General features: G+C 36.8%; 2 protein-coding genes across 3 annotated transcripts; both read right to left on the reverse strand.

Moving 5' to 3' along the window:
* Positions 1–1629: 1629 nt before the first annotated feature.
* On the reverse strand, positions 1630–4128 carry LOC148878252 (protein translation factor SUI1 homolog). The gene is made up of 4 exons (XM_088951429.1): positions 3727–4128; positions 2621–2728; positions 2160–2365; positions 1630–2032 (listed from the first exon to the last, which is right to left on the reverse strand). The coding sequence occupies exons 2-4, from the start codon at positions 2655–2657 to the stop codon at positions 1934–1936; spliced, it is 342 nt and encodes a 113-aa protein (XP_088807555.1). The 5' UTR covers positions 2658–2728; positions 3727–4128; the 3' UTR covers positions 1630–1933.
* A 98-nt stretch (positions 4129–4226) lies between these two features.
* LOC148878253 (AUGMIN subunit 4-like) lies at positions 4227–16612 on the reverse strand. Of its 2 annotated transcripts, none has more exons than XM_088951426.1 (13): positions 16274–16612; positions 16082–16129; positions 15799–15924; positions 13868–14146; positions 12432–12525; positions 12294–12336; positions 9925–10018; positions 9702–9773; positions 9253–9311; positions 6313–6381; positions 6182–6233; positions 5018–5095; positions 4227–4461 (listed from the first exon to the last, which is right to left on the reverse strand). In XM_088951426.1, exons 1-13 carry the CDS (start codon positions 16400–16402, stop codon positions 4372–4374), a joined length of 1233 nt encoding a protein of 410 aa, XP_088807552.1. In that variant the 5' UTR covers positions 16403–16612; the 3' UTR covers positions 4227–4371. The 2 variants fall into 2 exon arrangements, with proteins under 2 accessions (XP_088807552.1, XP_088807550.1); XM_088951424.1 differs by having other exon boundaries at positions 12432–12531.
* Positions 16613–17644: the final 1032 nt, after the last annotated feature.

Consider the following 17644-nt stretch of genomic DNA (forward strand, 5'->3'; position numbering starts at 1 on the left):
AATTAATTAAAATTTAATATCTATATATTAATATATTATGATGAAATTAAATTTTATAATATATTATTATAGGTCATAATATATAATATTATATAATAATTAAATTCGATTTTTAACCGAAATAACCAAACCAAACATTTTGGTTCGGTTATTTCGGTTTTATTGAAAATCGGTTTCAGTTTCATTTTAATATTTCGGTTTTAAAAAATTCGATTTATTCGATTCGATTTTCAACCGAATAAACCGAATGGTCACCCCTATGTCCACTGGCTACCTGCACCCACTGCTCCTCCTGGATCCCTTGCAGCTCGAAATGTTGGCGGACCAACAGAAGCCACCCATCGAGGTTGCTCCCTGAGAAACGAGGGATATCCACCTTTAATCGGCCTTGGTAGCTACCTTGCCCAATCCCTTGGGAGCCCTCATCTACAGGTGGTGTGTTGGCTGGGACCTGTCGACTGGATCCCTCCTGAGAAGAAAGTCGTTGCAGCTGAACAACAATTTCTTCTAGCCTCCGATCAATAGTGTCCAGCCGACGTTCAGTGCCCACCACCCTTTGTTCTAGTCCGTCCATTCCGTCGTCCAAAATCTGGCGCTCTGATACCAGATTGATATCAAACTCTTCCCGACGGCGAGAAGAGTTCGGTTTGCGCCCCCGAGCTATGGTGAACGTTCACCGCTCAAGAGGAAGAAAGACAATTGAAAAAGGGAATATTTCTGTTCATGTTCATAATGAGGTGAGCCAAGCCTTTGATAGTGTCCGCTGACACTGGTCGTTACAACGATCTCAACTCACGCATACAATTATTTAATAAGGTATATTTTATTGTATTTTAATGTGATAGGATGCAACCCAATCGGTGATACTACTGCATGAACATCACGTGCTGCTTCAAGCATAAATCTCTGCATGTGGGGCCGGCAGGTGTCCATATCAGATTCAGAGGCAGCAAACAAAGCTTTGGGGTCAACAGATGTATGCTGAGACTGAGAGCTTCATCCTCCATAAATGAAATACTAGACCTCTGCGAGCCTTTGGTTCAAGTTAAAATAATATTGTAAACAGAACTTGTAATAAATAAGAAGCTAAGAACTTTATCGTGGATTCTGGTAGCGGTTTAGATGAGACTCCAAGTTGGATGTCTTGAAAGTGGACTCTTCTTCTGCTTTGAGGTTTGAATAGAGCATAGAGGAGAAGCTGCAAACAAGCTCGGATCTGATGTACGCAGTGGAGCACCCACAACAAATCAAGCATATGTTTGACGGCTGATCCCAGTCAGCTTCACAAGGTGCCATGGGCTGCTGCTTTTGGAACCAAAGGTCAACAAGGCCTATAACAGTGTGAACTTCAATTTTTGCTACGCAGGCAAAATAGGATGACTAAACTTACATACGTAAGGAATTTTTAACAATAATAGCTTCCAGCCATTCACTTCCTCTGCAACGAGGAACAGTACTGCTGTATGGAAGGGTCTGCAGGCTAGAGGTTCGTGAACAAGTTAACCTCTTGTTTTGTATGAAAGCCAAACCAAATACAGCCTTGTGGACAAAGATGAGGGACATCAAACCAGAAATAAAAATTACGTGTCATTAAACAGGCAACCAATTCTGTACTGGGAAAGAAAATGATGAAACAGAAAAATAAAATGATCGTGCTTTAAGTAATAATGGTGTTTATTCAAAACAACAGAGATCAATGATTCATTGCATCCCATAGTAACCAGTAACTCGCCTACAACATATATTTATGTAAGGAGAGAAAAGGCCTCAGACCCCCCACCCCAACCTGACTCAAAAAGAACACAAGAAAAGACCCAACTAGGACTCTGAGCATACGAGGATCAAACCATCAAACGCAGTTATCCCATATACCTAATATCTCCCATGACATACCCACAACTACAAGCACTAATATATGTATTCAATAAAGCTCTCAGAAACCATGTATCTTGATCTGCTCCTTCTTCACAATGCCAGCCTTAACAAGGAAATTTAACACGTTCTTTCGTTGATCCCCCTGAAGTTGAATAACCTGTGCAGAACAACACCAAAACCATATTAATCACACATTTCCCCTTGGGTGTAGCATTTTACTTGAGCTAAGGAACAAGGATTCAAGCAGTAGCATTGTAATGGCATGACGTTGACGTATATTGTACCTTGCCCCCCAATTCCTCGTCTGGCACAACTGTACCATTGCAGCAAAATTCCTTTTTGAGGTCTTTAAGGATCTTCTCGTAGCTGAACGCTTTCTTCAGCCCTTGCACTGTTGTCAGGCTTTTCTTTCCATTTCTCTGCTGTATGCGGATGTGTACATACTCCTTCGCCCCAGGGGCTCCTGAGTCCTTAGCCTCAGCGAAAGGATCTGCACCCACAACAATAGTCAGCACCCTAGATGGCCCAATGTATATAACAGCATACTTCATTCATGCGCATGACACCAACTTGTTAATAGACCTCAACTAACAATTAATCAGTCTCATAATTTAATAGCAATATTTCCTCGTTCAATGCCATTAATTTTTCAGAATTCAATGCATACTACAAGCAAACCAATAAAAAAAATGAGTACAACAAATAAAAGTAATCCTAGAGACAAGTTGTGGCTTAAGAAACGTACCAAAAGCAGAAGGAATCTGGATGTCTAATTCAACCATGTACTTTGACTGATGAAAGATTGATTAGTAGAAAGTAGTTGGTCACTGATATTACGCACAACACAAAGAAGCTGAGGAAGGACCAAGAGGGAATCCGTCAGCAAAAATAGAGCAATAATAGAGGTAAAAATAAATCTATAGCTTAAAAAACTTAACAGCACAAAACATGTAAACCTTCATGGAAAAATCATAGTGATATGCGAGAATATAATTTCTGCAACATATGGAGAAAACCATGGATGACATCTCGACAGAAGGAATGCATGGAAGAGTAAAAGATCAATATTCAATAGTAGTACTCTAATTGAGCAATTTCTATTTAGCGTGCACAGGCAAGGTTGGGAATTTAGTCGCAGAAGCATAAAATTTATTTCATCTAAATCCTTCTAAATCACAAAAGGAGAAAACAAGAAACAATTACTCGTAAACGCCCCAACTACCCCGACCTCCATATTGAAGAACAGAGCAAAGGATAAAAACAAGAATAACTCCACCAAATTAAACAATCTTGCGTAAAGTCGGTCTGCTTTCACCTGATCAAATTCCACATATGGGAAGTAGGGATACACTTGAAAATAGTCTAATACTCGAATATAATCCCTTTTGCAAGAGAAAAAAAATAATAATCACAAGAATCAACTAAACATACGAGTCCACAATTTAATAGAACAAAAAACCAATATAAAGAAAAGGTACAACAGTTGCAACCAAATAGAACGAACGGAGGAATCATCATCATCATCATCAAATAAAAAGATCACAACAACAAAACAATAGAGTATAGAGACAATAAATCCAAACCCACATATAGAAAAGATTAAAAAAACCAATCATCAGAACTTCGCAAACATAATCTTTACAAATGACAACAAGAGAAAAGGCAACCTAATAACACTCTTAGAAAGATTTCAATCGAAATAAAACATATGTTTTCGACAACAGAGATCAAACACATACGAGCCAACAAGTCAAAGCTCAAAGATAGAATTCAAAAACCTAAAAAGAACAGAAATCCAATAACGGGACGAGACTGCGGAAGGAAGGAAGAGAGTACGGAGAAAGTTCATACCTGATGCAGAAAACAGAAGGAGAACGCAAGGCAGCCAATGGAACGAATAATTTTCAGATCTCTGAGTTCAGGCATATTTATAGCGTGTCCTCATGGCCAGACAATCTAACCCGCAGTTGAATTAGAGCTGAGGCGGTTGGTACTTCGGTTAATTGGTTTCCTTGAGTCTGGTCGTAATGTTTGGACGGCTCTGATTGAATAATCTACTCCAGTGGTTTCGCACGATGATTGACAATTAGTGTATTAGATTAAGATAATTAGTACGTGAGTTTCACGCACCTTCTATGGCTTTCATTTGAAGTAGAAGTGTAGAACCGAAAATGGGACCCACTTTCGCGCAAAAGAAGACTGGAAGAATCTGGAGTCGTCTACTCGTAACCGTGAGGCCGTGACCGGCCGTCCGAGAATATGTACCTTAATTCAATTTCTCTCTTATCGGCATCCGAATTTTCTTGAGTCGCGTGCCGTGGTTCACAAATATTCGTAAGACCACCTAAGGAATAGGCAATGGGCCCATAACGATGGCCTCATGATTCTCATCCAATAATAATCTGACGAGTGACGATGCAATGAAATTCACGTCTCTGGACTCTGGCTCTAGTTTTCTTGGATAAATCCAAGATAACTGCCAACAGTTACTGCAGGCTATACTATGATCCGAGTCCACAGACTCCACACCGCACAGCAGTTGACAAAGTTCGCCATTGGAATCACATCCACAAACATTGAACAATCCTTTAAAAAAGCAAATCATCTGGATAGATCAATAGGTTAAATGGTGAACGCTGTCAATAGGGTAAAAATAAGTTCAGGAAGAGGAACTGGATTTGCTTGTCGTGACGCAAGATCATACTCTACTTGGAAAAACATATAATGCATGAATGCCTTGACATGTGACATCACAAGCTAAGCAATTTATCAAACAGGTGGCCCGGGAGCCAACCACCGTTTAGAATTTAGACCATTATTGCTGAGAAGAAGAAAAATAAAGAGAATTATTTTTTATTTGTTGGAAATCTTGGTTGAAATAAGCACTGTCTTTATTACACAAGATCGCAGTCGGCACACGAATTGAATATGGTAATAATTGAAATTCCCAAATTGTAATCCACTAGGAAGAGAGAGTTTTGGTGGGGCAAGACATTCATGTGCTCTAATTCTCTGGCGAGCGATTCAGGTCCATTTCAACTTGGTGAATTGTCCATTGCATACCTTCTAATTTCTGTTAAAATAATGAAATTAGCATATCTATGTAAGCTGAGCAAGATAAACTGTCTGAGACTCAAGCTACCTTTACAATATCTTGGTATTGCCTCGCAATTGTATCGAAATGAGGATCAACACCCTGATACTCACGAAGGCATGTAACCTGATGCAGGATAAAAGTATGTACTTCAGATGATGAGAAACCAAAAATGTGCGTCTGTGTTTGTGTGTGAGTGGTGCAAGTGTGGATGTGTAAATGCATAAATGCTTGTATACGCACACAGACAGGGAGACATGAGAAAAGAAGACTTGGCGTGGATATTTTGCGTCTCAGAAAGTTCAAGAATGGTAGAAAAGCAATGAATATTTTGGCTGTTGGTAACGCCAAGTCCACATATCTGTTTACTGTAAGTTAAGAAACTGTATGACTTCTACCCTTTTTGAAAAATTCCTTGGATCTGCATGACCAGATGTAAGGGAAAACCAAATATGCATACCCTTTTTGACAAAATTGCAAGTATTATTGTCACCTAAACTTTCAGTACCACTGAAGTCCGCCATCAGCACCCTTCCCATACAACACTTCTAAAGACTTAGTAAAGCTAGCCAGAAAAATAAGATAGTTACCTAAATTGTTGTATTATCCATCTCCATACACAACTAAACATTTATGCAGCTAAATGAATCAAAAGAAGAAATTAGTAGAGGGTTTTCTAAACAGTAGACCAGGGAAGAACTGAACAGACCTGACATCTTTCGAGGGCAGCAGCCCAAGGTGAAACCAAAAGGAGATGCACGCATATCTGATACCTAGCATTCCTATTGTCAACTTGGAGCAAAATAGCCCCACCAACCTCACAAAAGTGGAAAGTTTTTTCCTTCAAAACTTGAGCTTGAGCAACCTATAGGGTAGTGCATAAAACCAACTGAAGCTGTATATGGGGTTGATGTAGACAATGGCACATTAAAAGGTGGCTAGTTGAGAAGCCACCTTCAAGCAGATTACCTAAATTCGGCCCCTCTGTTCTTCCACATGATTTAAAACACAAAGGGTACTTCAAAAGGTTTCAAATGACTAAATAACAAACAAATAAAATTTCACATAACAAGTTAACAACAATCCTAACCCATCCCCAAGAAGCTCAAGTAATCTATCAACATAAGCCTGCAGTCATATGCAACAATTTGCTACAAACATAAGATCACTAGTATGTGCAATAGCAACAAAAAAAACCTAAGTCATCGTTACCGCTTTATTGTATGCAATTGAAGCTTCTTTTGTAGCCTCTAGAAGATATTTCCTGCAAATAAGAGTCTAGCTGATCAAAGCCATTCTCCAAACAAAGCATATCATATTGATAAGCAGACATCATTAAGTACCTAATCATATGGAGGGCTGGTGTTGAATCTTGGGTGTAAGTATTGCACAGGATAATATGCTCCAGAGCCCTGAGGTTCATCCAAATTAGAATCCATTAAAACCAGTTTATGCGTATAATCAAATGCAAATTATAACAGATGAAAACAATATGGGATTTTGTCATTTTACTATTAGTATCAGATTTATATATGAACTTTCCATCAATAAAATGAAAACCACATGCAATATCCAAGTTCAGTGAGTTGCTGACTACACCAAAGAAACCAAAGAACATGAAAGGGGCATGGGCCAAGTAACAGAAACCAAAAAAAGAAAAATAAAAGTTCCAGAACATGAATCCATTTTCCTCCAACACAAAATTTATAATAATTCTTTTTTTTATCAATAACACCAGCTTCATTAAATTAAAAGAAAAGAGGGAATATGGATACAAAAGGGGAGATAAAATATCTTAGCTCCCCAAAAACAGAAAACAAAGGGAGTGCAAAGAGAAAAGATTAAAAACTAGCCCAAAAAACAGACTCCCTATTCACTCCTTGCTTGGCCAACCCATCTGCAAATGAGATGGCACTCTTCACCCTGCTGTACTGATTCTCAATGTCCCTACCCAGCCATAAGAACTGTTTTTTTTTTCATTGTTAAAGTTCCACAAACCACTGCCCTTTGTCTTCAACCAACTAACCACCACCTTCGAATCACCTTCCAGGATCAAACAGCTGATATTTAATTCCTTTGCTCTTCGAATTCCTTCAAGCGCTGCAAGGATCTCAGCCCTAAGAGAGTTACCTTCTCCAATAGGGCCAGAGAATAAAACAATAACAATCCCTTCCTCATTCCTGAAGACTCCTCCAATCCCAGAGGGCCCTGGATTCCTTACACTGCTGCCATCAAAATTCAGCTTTATAAAGCCCGAAGGGGGAGGGGACCAAAACGAACAAAGAGTCCTCTTGCATCTAGCAATGGAAACAATCTCTTTCCAGTTTCTTAGCAAGTCATCTACAGGAAAATCTAAAAACAACTCCAAAGATTTTAGCCAGTGGACAGCCCTTAAAAGGATTCGATCTAACAATTCTTCCAATGCTCTTTCCTTGTCGGAAAAAATGCGTGAGTTTCTTTCTTCCCACAATGACCAGCATACCGCTGCCCTAATACACCTCCACATAGTCTTCCCTTGCTTCCTAGGCCAACTGAAAAGAGAAGGAGAAAACAAACCTTGGACAGTCTCCCGAGGATACCAAGAACACCCAAAGCAGGAGAAAACCCACTCCCAAACAGTTTTAGTAGCCTTACAAGAGACCATGAGGTGGTAGTCAAATTCCCCATCAGCTCTACAAAGAGCACATCTATTAGGAAGTAGACAATAGTTGGGTCTCTTTCTCTGAAGTAAGTCTAAAGTGTTGATTTTTTCCAAGAAAATTTCCCAACAAAAAAAACCAACCAGATGAGGAATAGGCCTGCTCCAAATTTCCTTAACTGGAAAGGAGAACCCAAAGGGGATAGGAGGCTGAGTTAAGGTTTCAAAGAATGAAGCACAAGAAAAGGTACCAGAGCTAGAAGGGGTCCAAAATCTGGTGTCCTTAGTAGGGTTTAGGAAGACAATCTCAAGGGAGGCTAACAAAGTTACCAAGCTATCCATGTTTGTATCCCTAATTGCCCTACGTAGGCCAAGGTTCCATCCAAAGCCAGAAGTGGAGGCTGAAAGGACCAAGAAAGAAGATATGGGTTCATTTTTCAAGTCTGATAGAGCATACAAGGAAGGAAACTGATCCTTCAGAGGAGAATCCCCAACCCAAAGTTGTTCCCAGAATTTTATTCGGTTACCAGAGTTTAGACCATACCTGATCCAAGGGGAGAAAACTAGAAGCAGATTGTGAATGGATTTCCAAGGAGAAGCAGTTGAAGCCCTTGCCAAGATTCTAGGATCCCAGCCACTGTCTTCCAGCCCATGAATGTTAGCCACAACCTTAGTCCACAATTTATCCATTTCCAATGAAAACCTCCACAACCACTTCCCCAGTAGAGCAATATTCATTTTCTTGAAATTACCAATCCCAAGACCTCCTAGTTTTTTACACCTAGTGACCACCTCCCAACTCACCCTATGATCTCTCTTCTCCTCTTCAGGCTCCCACAAAAAGTTCCTTATTAATTTTTCTAAAAGATTGGAAACCTTTGAGGGGATCTTAAACACTGACAGATAGTAGACGGGTAGGTTAGCTAGGGTAGACCTAATGAGAGTGACTCTCCCACCTAAAGAAAGATAATTTCTCTTCCAGGCCGCTAGGTAGGTTAGGTAGGTTCCTTATTAATTTATAATAATTCTTTGAATGGACAAGTTTGGGATAGATGCCGTTTCCTAAGAGGTGTTTTATCAGAAAAAGGTGCTGCATACACATACTGTTTTCTCAGAAAGCATTTTCTCAGATTTTCTATTTGCTGTTGCTGCCACATAGGCGTTTTTCAATCCCACATCAGCACACCATTGCTAGCAACAGTAGAAAAATGGGAAAACACTAAAAAAGGCGTTTTCTCAGACTACACCTTTCCCGATTTCAAAGGCATGGTCTGAGAAAACATTTTTTCAGAAAAACAGCCAACCAAACAGCAGGCGTTTTCTCAGAAAACAGATTTATGATATGGTGCTGATGTGGTGCCATTTTCTGAAAACGGCATCGATCCCAAGCACCTAGTCAAGTTATCAGATAATGAGTTATACAGATAAAGTTTTTTATTCAAAATTACAACAAAAGAATAATCTAAAGATGACATATTTTCACATAATACAGGTAGTACTTCACTCATTAAATTGTTGGAAGAAACTTCCGTCACTTAAATTATCAAAGGTATTCTCAAGTTTGCCATGATATGAAATGGTAACGGTAAGAATGGTGCAACACAAACTCAAATTTAACCATAAGCTGGCGATCATGAGAACGAACCTCAATTTTGCATTCATTGCCTCACACCTTCTGCACAACCATGTTTTTCTTAATTCATCCTGTTCAATTGATGAAAATAATAATAATAGATTAAAATTCACAACATTTAAATGAAAGATTCTGTAAACAAAGAATACCCAGTAGCAGATAAGGGCTAAAAACAAATTAGAGGTTTTTTACTCTTTCTGAGAAGAGGATTGAGGAGAAAAATGAGTTTTAAAAAATAATTCAGAAGTGGAAAGGTCAAATATTTTCATCCTATTCAGTCAATGAAAATAATAATAGATTAAATTCACAACATTTAAGTAAAAGATTCTGTAAACAAAGAATACTCAGTTGCAGCAGATAAGGACTAAAAAAAATTAGAGGTTTTTTACTTCTATTTCTGTGAAGGGGGTTGAAGAGATAAATTAGTGATTTAAAAATTGACTCATAAGTGGAAAGCTCACATATTGATGTTGGTGTTGAAGCTTCAAATCCTTGACAAACTTAATAAGCACTGTGAGTATCTGCTCCATGACCTAATATGGATATATTTGCAGGTCATATACTCAAAATCTCCTATACATCATCAGTAACAACAAATGCCAATAGCAAACCAATGCAATATATATATATATATATATATATATATATATATATATATAAAAGAGAGAGAGAGAGTTGATGTACATTATAAAATTCAGCAAACTTCCTATCTGCTGAATAAAGATCTTCTCTCAAAGCTGTCTCTTCACTTTCAATTTCCTCAATAAGTAACTTTACTCTGAAATCATGAAGATGTGGAAATTTAAATCATGAGTTTGTAGGATAATAGATTCTTGTCAAAAGTTAAAAGAGACAAAATAATAGTAAAAAAAAAAATCTAAGATAATATGACAAGCCAAATCTTTCATAATTTACTATATAGCTGTACATACCCCACAAAAATATTACACACCAGGTAACAGCCAACCAAGCATTGAAAAGAAACAACTCTACATTCAAATAAATGTAAGAAAGATTCTTTGAGACTTGCAACTTTCCAAAGGGCATCAATAGGAGAAGAAAAGGTTTCCATGAAATGGATTTCCAACACATAAACTCAAATCACTTAAAAGGCTTTTACATTGGTTCCTTCCACAACGCACATTAAGGCTCCATTCACCCCTTTCCTATAAACCACTCCGGTTGCCATCCAGATCTCCCAGTATGTTTTCTATCAATAAAGCATAAAAGAGACTGGGAAAAGAAAACAACATGATTCCAAACCTGGTTGGTTTGTGCTTATACTTCCTCACTTTATGGAGGAAGTATTGACATAAAAACTAGTTTAATTTTGGAAAATTAAAATCTAAGTTTTTTATCAAAAAACACATATAAAAATAGGTTTAATTAAATTCATTTACAGAATTACTCAACACAACTCAGCCTTCATCCCAAATTTGGGGTTGGCTCATTTATGGCATTGTGGTAGTATTAGAATTTAGTAGTAAATACGACCAGGCTTGATGATAAGAAATTGCTAAAGCATAGATTTTAATCCAGTGATAAAATAATTAATTTCCTAGTTTTTTATTTTTTTTGTTTATTTATTTTTCTGTGATTTCTAAAGAATCAGGCTTACTGAGATCAAATCCCTAGGCTAGCGTTCTAGTGGTTTGAAAATCTAAAAAAACAAAATCTATTCTTTCTATAGCGTTCTTTAAAGCTGGACATGTTTTGAAGTTAAAGGAAAACAATGTTACTCTGAAATCTTTTAGCTTATTTTTACTGCCTTTATGGCAAAAACCTTGTTACCATATCTTTTATATCAAAACAAGCACTAGCATAAAAGTGAAATTCTTTTCCTAAATTGTTTCCTTATTTTTAGTTAGTAGTCTTTATGGCACAATTGTTTTCAGTAGTTCCTATCAGTGACTATTGACACCACACCAATTTTATGTGTTACTCTGATTATTGGAAGTTGAACCAGATTAACTCAGCCCAACCCTCTTTCACAACATGACACTCAATAAGCAGACATGGTCACAAATCACCAAGTTGAAATGAGTCGCTATTAATTTTGAGAACAGTCACATAGACATTGAACGATCAAAACTTAAGATTTCAGAGTTTGGATATGAAATATTTAGAGGAAAACAGGGAATGATAAAAATATGAGTTAACTACAGAAACCTGTTTGGCTCTGAAGTTCTGCGTAAATAACCATGATTTATAGTGAAGTTGGAAGGATAAAGGAGAAGGCCTGTTATTGTACAAATTAAAAGCGAAATAACTTATACATCACTGCTAAGGCAAACATTATATGTTTTGAATTCCACTAAGAGACATCCTACCAGGAAGGACTAAAGTTGGACACATGACAAAGAAATATAGATCAAGCCAGAGAAAACATTATAAAGCCAAATATATACTGCTCATAGTTGTCAAGGCACCATCTAGGCAACAAGGTGCTCCTATGGGGCAATTGGCCTGAACGCCATGATTTATATCAAAGAAGTGCCTTTTTAGGCAACTAGGCACCTGACTAGGAAATAATAAGGCAGATGCCTTTTTTGCAATATTATTACAATGGCTGCAAGTACGAAGTATGTCCAGCACCCCCTCTTGATTTAGGCTATCTCCCTGATGCCTACCAACTATATTCCTTCCTTCTCAACATATTTCAATCTTATTCCTAGGTGAACCTTCCCCAAAAGAGATGGTCTCTTTGTACTCCTTATCCAGATCCAGCCAGATCATCAATTAGGCTATTCATTAATCTTTGAATCGAAGTGAACAGAACACCTCCCTTAAGTGTCTTGTCAAATGTCTCACATCATATAATATACATGTTAGTTATCCTTTGTTTTAGGGTTTTATTATTAAAAAATAAAAAAACAACGGCTTTGAGAAGAAAAAAAAGAGACAAAAGGAGAATGACAAAAGAGTATTGCTATTTTTCAATTTAAATGCATGCTAATGGGTATATAAAACTAGGGAACTAACCTAGCATTTAGTTGATATACTCAATCACAATGAGTGGGAAAAAGTCGGGGAAAAGGAATTAATAGATGCACCTTTCTGAAAGAGCACTTGATATTTGACTACCAAATGATGAGTCTGCAATAGCAAAGTAGCAGTATTATCAGTCAATAGATATGCTTCTATGACTATATGTCATCATGAATATATTGATGATCATATGTTTTACACACCATTATCGTTGATTACAAAGGCCTCAGCTAACTTATTGCATTTAGCTTTTAAGCGAGCCTCAATCTCATGGGCAAGTGACATTTGATATTCTGACTGTTCCTACAATAAAAATAGTCTCAGAAACATCACCAAAGGTGTTCACTGTTAATCTACAAGCTCAATTCTGTTTAAATTCAAAAGGTATGGGTTTAATGGGAAACCACATGCTTAACTTTAACAATGGACAATGTAATCAACAAAACTTAAAGATGCAGAGTTGGTGGTGTGAAAATTTTAATAAATTCTCATGCAACATAATTCACTCAATCAAGTGATTGAGTTTTTATTATTTTGGGTAAGGCCCATTCAGGGAATCATACGGATTGTTCCCCTTAATTACATCTCCACAAGAAAGTAGAGATCACCTTTTGATTCTAACTTGGAAAAATGAATGCATAAAACAAAAGAAAAGAACAATAGGGTACTTAAAAAGAACTTTTCATTTGTGTTTCTTTTACATCAAGTGTACAAGAATGAGAAGAAAGAAAAAGAAGATACAATTGAGAAAATATACAACAATACATTTCTCTCTTTTCCTTTTGATACAAAGAAAATTTCCTTCTCACTCCTTTCTTCACAATAAGTTGTAGTCAATCAGATGAAATTATAACTGTAGACAGCCTTAATCCTTGGATTTTTGCATACAAAAAGGGAAACGTAGTCAATCAAACTGAATATTTGATTGTAGACGGTTTTTATCCCTTTGTTCTTCATTTTCATTTGAAGGGAACCATAATCAACCCTTGAGAATTAGACTATAGATGGTTTAATCCCTAACTTTGTCTTGAAAGAGGGACCATAAACAACCAAGTAGAGGCCTGGTTGTAGACGGTTTATTTCCCTCTATTTTCTTTCTCAAAAGTGAAAATAAAAGAGAAAGAAAGAAGGATACATAGAAGAAGACATATATAGGGACTTTCCTTTTTCTACCTGTATTAGTGAGACTTTTCCTTCCTTGCCTTACCTTGAGCACTTATCTTTTCTTCTCTCTTTATCTTAGCTATTCTTTAGAATCTCTTGAGAGATTTTTCTCCGAAGAGTGTGTCAGTGCATCTAGCTTCCCCTTAAGGAGCTTAAATAGGGAGTGGGGTAGTTATGTAACTACCTCCTCCTCCTAGGTGAAGGACACCTGTCCCTCCCACTTAAAGAGAGGGAACTCCCATACATGATACTTTTTTATAGTTTTGATGATTTGGCTAGCAAACTAACCAACCAACTTATTTGGGTTATTAAATTATTAAATATTATTTGGATTAAAAAAAGTGCCTTCAACAAGAGTACATATCTAGGAATTTCATAAGAATTCTTTAAGCACCAAATGGCCGATGCATTATCACACATTGAACTAACAGGAGTTAAAAGTAAATAAGATATCATAAAACATAACATAACATACCAAGGTAACTGCGGTTTGTTGAAGTTGTGTTTGCCATAAGTAAGCAGGAGTTACCCCAAGAAAACAATTTGGAACTCCACCAACTCCAGGTTCTGCTGCATCGGTAGACCTCAAGGAAAGTGCATTATTTGCCACACCTGCTATGCTATTAGTCAGACTGACTGTATAATTTGCTGAATTTGAGCTTGAATTGATTGTGATGCTAGTGCTTGTACTATCCAGAGAGCTCCTTGACATTACACTACATTTCTCAATTTCTTCCTCATGAATTTCACCATCCTTTGAAAGAAGAGGAAATCTCAATTTTTGAGCTGCTTCTGCTACAACAAGTCAGTGCTCTAGAGACTCATAAACCTGAAATTACCTAAAAGATAAAACGATAAGACAAGTTTGTGAAAAATACATTTGTCTCTCATTTCATGATCCCCAGACTTACAACACTTAAATCCACACAACATCTTTTTTTTTCTCTTTTTCTTTTGGTGGCTTGGGGGCAGGTCAGCAGTTAATCATTATAATGTTAAGACTGTATCCGAAACAAGGTGTCAAGTATAAAACCCCACAATTTACCAATATATTTTAATGATTTTCTTCAAATCATTGAATACATAGATGTTACTTGGTTATTCTTTAGTTTATGCATAAACTAACTGAGGCACCGATGCTAAAGCATGATTGGTAATCTAGCAGGCACCTTTTTTTATTCCTGTGAGGGCAGCCATTACATATAGCAGGCACCTTTTTCGGGAATTCAAAATATAACCACTGCAGGTGATTCAACAAATACTATAAAATGGTTAAGAGACAAAGAGGGGGCCCTCGGAGATTAAGTCACTATTTAGAAGAGGCCAGGGACTCTTTGGAATGCCTAAATGTAAAGTTAGTTTGGATTCCTAGGGAATACAACCAGACAACAGATGGCTTAGCTAAATGTGGTGCGTTCTTAGAGCAACTATATAGCAATTAGCGACAAACTTCCTCCTTTGTAATATGTAGGGGTTCTCCCCTTGCTTTGTACATCTTCTCATGTATCTCTTTTTTTATTAATGAATCATGGTTAACTTTTTTCAAATATATATATATATATATATATATATCTAGCAGGCACCTTTTTATTTAGCCACTAAATATGGTATTAGTGGATACACCTTACATTTTAATAATGCCACTGTTCCCGTATTGTAAGTTTTTTAGTATAATACTGGAAATATGCCTTTGCTGTCTAATATAAATTATCAGGAATAATCTTTCATCAACTAATATGGAACAGGCAGTTCAAAAACAGAATACACTAAGAATCTGCTAAAAGCGCCTCACATTTTCTGATTTGGCATCATGCTTCCACCAACTCATTTCCGTCTTTCAAAAGTTTGATACTAAGGAAAACACAAGAATTCCAGCAGTGCATTAGAATAATTTATCCAATTTGTTAGGCTCAAATAAATGATAGAAAACGATAGAAACCTACATTTTTATTTGTTTATGTATTCACTTGTTGGACCTAGAAACCTTTTACAACACTTGAGGAAAATGTATTCGTTGTCTTCAGGAGAAACCCTTACAATACCAATTACCTTTTTTTTTTCTATTTATAAATATATTTCTGTCAAGTGAAGCATTTGCAATATGGATAAGTAAATAGAACATAACAGTAAAAGTACTTCAAAGAATAACATTGACATTCATCTTCAAAAGGTATCTTCGTTTTCAAATGAAGAATCTTAGCCACATAATAAAACTTCAAACACAAATTAGCACCGAACATTAACAAGAGAAAAGGAGCATGTAATGAACGTGAAACTAACGCATTGGCTTCTGTCATTAATAAAATTTTCCATTAATATCAATCCTGTTCAATTAAAATCTTGAAATGTATGAACCAACTTTTGCCATTATCTTCTTGAAAATATTAATAAAAAATGAGATGAAACCTGAGGCGAGATCTTCAAGTCAAATTCGGGGTAGAAACCATGAACATCACTGATTCCTCCAAGGCTCGCCACGGAAACAGCCTTCTGATACTCTTCCACCATTCCAATCGCTTCACGGTAGATTGCCTACATAAGCACACCCACTCAAATTACCAGGAATGAAGGATCAAAAAAGGTAGCAATTGAATTCCAAATGCTAGCGTTATCGATATTTAAAAAGAAAAAAAGAAAAAAAAATAAAAGAAAGGAAAACGAAATAGACGATAATAGCAAGTTTTCCTACCATGGCTTCCAAGTAGTGCAATCTCTCTCTTAACATTTCTTCTCTAGCCTACATTGGCAATCAAAGACGAGCAAAAGAGAAATCACGGATGCGAATTGCGAACGAACGAGAAGCGACAGAAGAATTTTGTTTAGGAAAAAGGAAAAAAAAAAATACAAGTTTAAGACTTAAGAGGAGAAGGACGTTACGTACAAGTTGGAGATCGTAATAGGCAGATTTAGAGGCCATGGATCCATCAGGAGCTAGAGAATGTCGTTCCAACTGTTCGATCAGTTCAGTCACGTCTGCAGCGAGTCCCTCCGTCTGTAATCCCTTCGCCATCTTTATTCGCGCCTCTCGGCACTCGGCTCCCACAAAACTGACCTCCCAAAATCCTTGAATAAGTATTCTGATGATTTGATTCGGCTTCTTCGTGGGAAAATACTGCTCGATACGTAGGCCAATCCTTGAATAAGTATTGGTTGGTTGTAGCAAAATTTGGAATCGAATCCCACCTTAACCAAGGTTTAGGGGTTTATGGGATTGAAGTACAGGCTTACCCAATACGTAGGCCAATCTATACTACTTTAAAAATTAGGAATAAGTGTAAGAATATTTTTAAAGTTTTGTATTGACAAAATTTATCCCTCTATTTTAAAATTTATTGATAAAAAAATGAGAGCCGGTAATTAGTTATTGATGTTAAATGAGTTGAAAAGAGTTAATTTTAAGATATTCAATTATCTCTCATTAAATCTAATATTTAAAGTATTAATTTGTATTCACCTTCATTGAATCATATATTTAAGCCTTCTTTGTTTCTTCTCATCATTAAATTCTATAATTAAATACATATGTAATGAATTAACAATTTTAATAACATAAAAACTTATACTTTTAAAATCTACCTAGAAAAAATAGTATTTTCATCTAGGCAGTGGTAAGAAATTAAACCATTTGGGTCAAGTGGGCCAATCCATTTACCATAATTAAACAATAAAATGAAAAATATATTAAAATGAAAAAAATATAGAAATTAAAAAATGGGAATGTTTTTAACATCATATATTTGACATATTAAACAATAATAGGTATTAGTGATGCGCAATTTGCTCGCTCCCTCATGTCTTGTGACTGGGCTCGAACAAAGGTTATGATCTGGCAATGACAAGCCATTCTATCGAGTTGGTCTCTATATGTCCGAGCTGAGTCGAGTTGTAAAGAAAACAAAGGGAATTATGTGAAGAATATATGAGAGAGCTTTAGTTCTCAATTGCGCATACTTGTTAGGGTGGTTTTGGGACCTTTTTATAGCTATTTGAGGTTCAAATGTCATCAGGCAACGTCTCTGAGTGTTCTGCGGAGCTGTTTCCGCATTTTGAGGCATGCTGGACCATTAGTTGCTAGATTCGTGCAACAGTTATAGGTCACCCACGGGTATTGTGGCGTACGGTTCGGTGAGGTGTTCCTATAGTCGTGGTAATGATGCTCGTGTGGGTGCGGCATGTAGAACGGTTTTGGACGAGCTTGTGTTGTCGGTGGGCCGAGTTTGCCTCAGCTCAGTTGTACACCTGTTGTTGGTTG

This window comes from Nelumbo lutea, chromosome 1 (genome assembly GCF_056320005.1).
Source record: "Nelumbo lutea isolate HS-2025 chromosome 1, American lotus-T2T, whole genome shotgun sequence".
NCBI classification, from domain to species: domain Eukaryota; kingdom Viridiplantae; phylum Streptophyta; class Magnoliopsida; order Proteales; family Nelumbonaceae; genus Nelumbo; species Nelumbo lutea.

What these genes read in the sequence shown, in the direction of transcription:
- LOC148878252 (XM_088951429.1), bottom strand. Translation starts at nt 2,657, where the DNA reads ATGGTTGAATTAGACATCCAGATTCCTTCTGCTTTTG. An exon ending in CCAGATTCCTTCTGCTTTTG is followed by an intron (nt 2,366 to 2,620) that starts GTACGTTTCTTA and finishes TTGTGGGTGCAG; the next exon opens with ATCCTTTCGCTGAGGCTAAG. An exon ending in ACGAGGAATTGGGGGGCAAG is followed by an intron (nt 2,033 to 2,159) that starts GTACAATATACG and finishes TGTTCTGCACAG; the next exon opens with GTTATTCAACTTCAGGGGGA.
- LOC148878253 (XM_088951424.1), bottom strand. Translation starts at nt 16,402, where the DNA reads ATGGCGAAGGGATTACAGACGGAGGGACTCGCTGCAGACGTGACTGAA. An exon ending in ACTTGAAGATCTCGCCTCAG is followed by an intron (nt 14,147 to 15,798) that starts GTTTCATCTCAT and finishes CTTCTTTCAAAG; the next exon opens with GATGGTGAAATTCATGAGGA. An exon ending in AACAAACCGCAGTTACCTTG is followed by an intron (nt 12,532 to 13,867) that starts GTATGTTATGTT and finishes TTTTTATTGTAG; the next exon opens with GAACAGTCAGAATATCAAAT.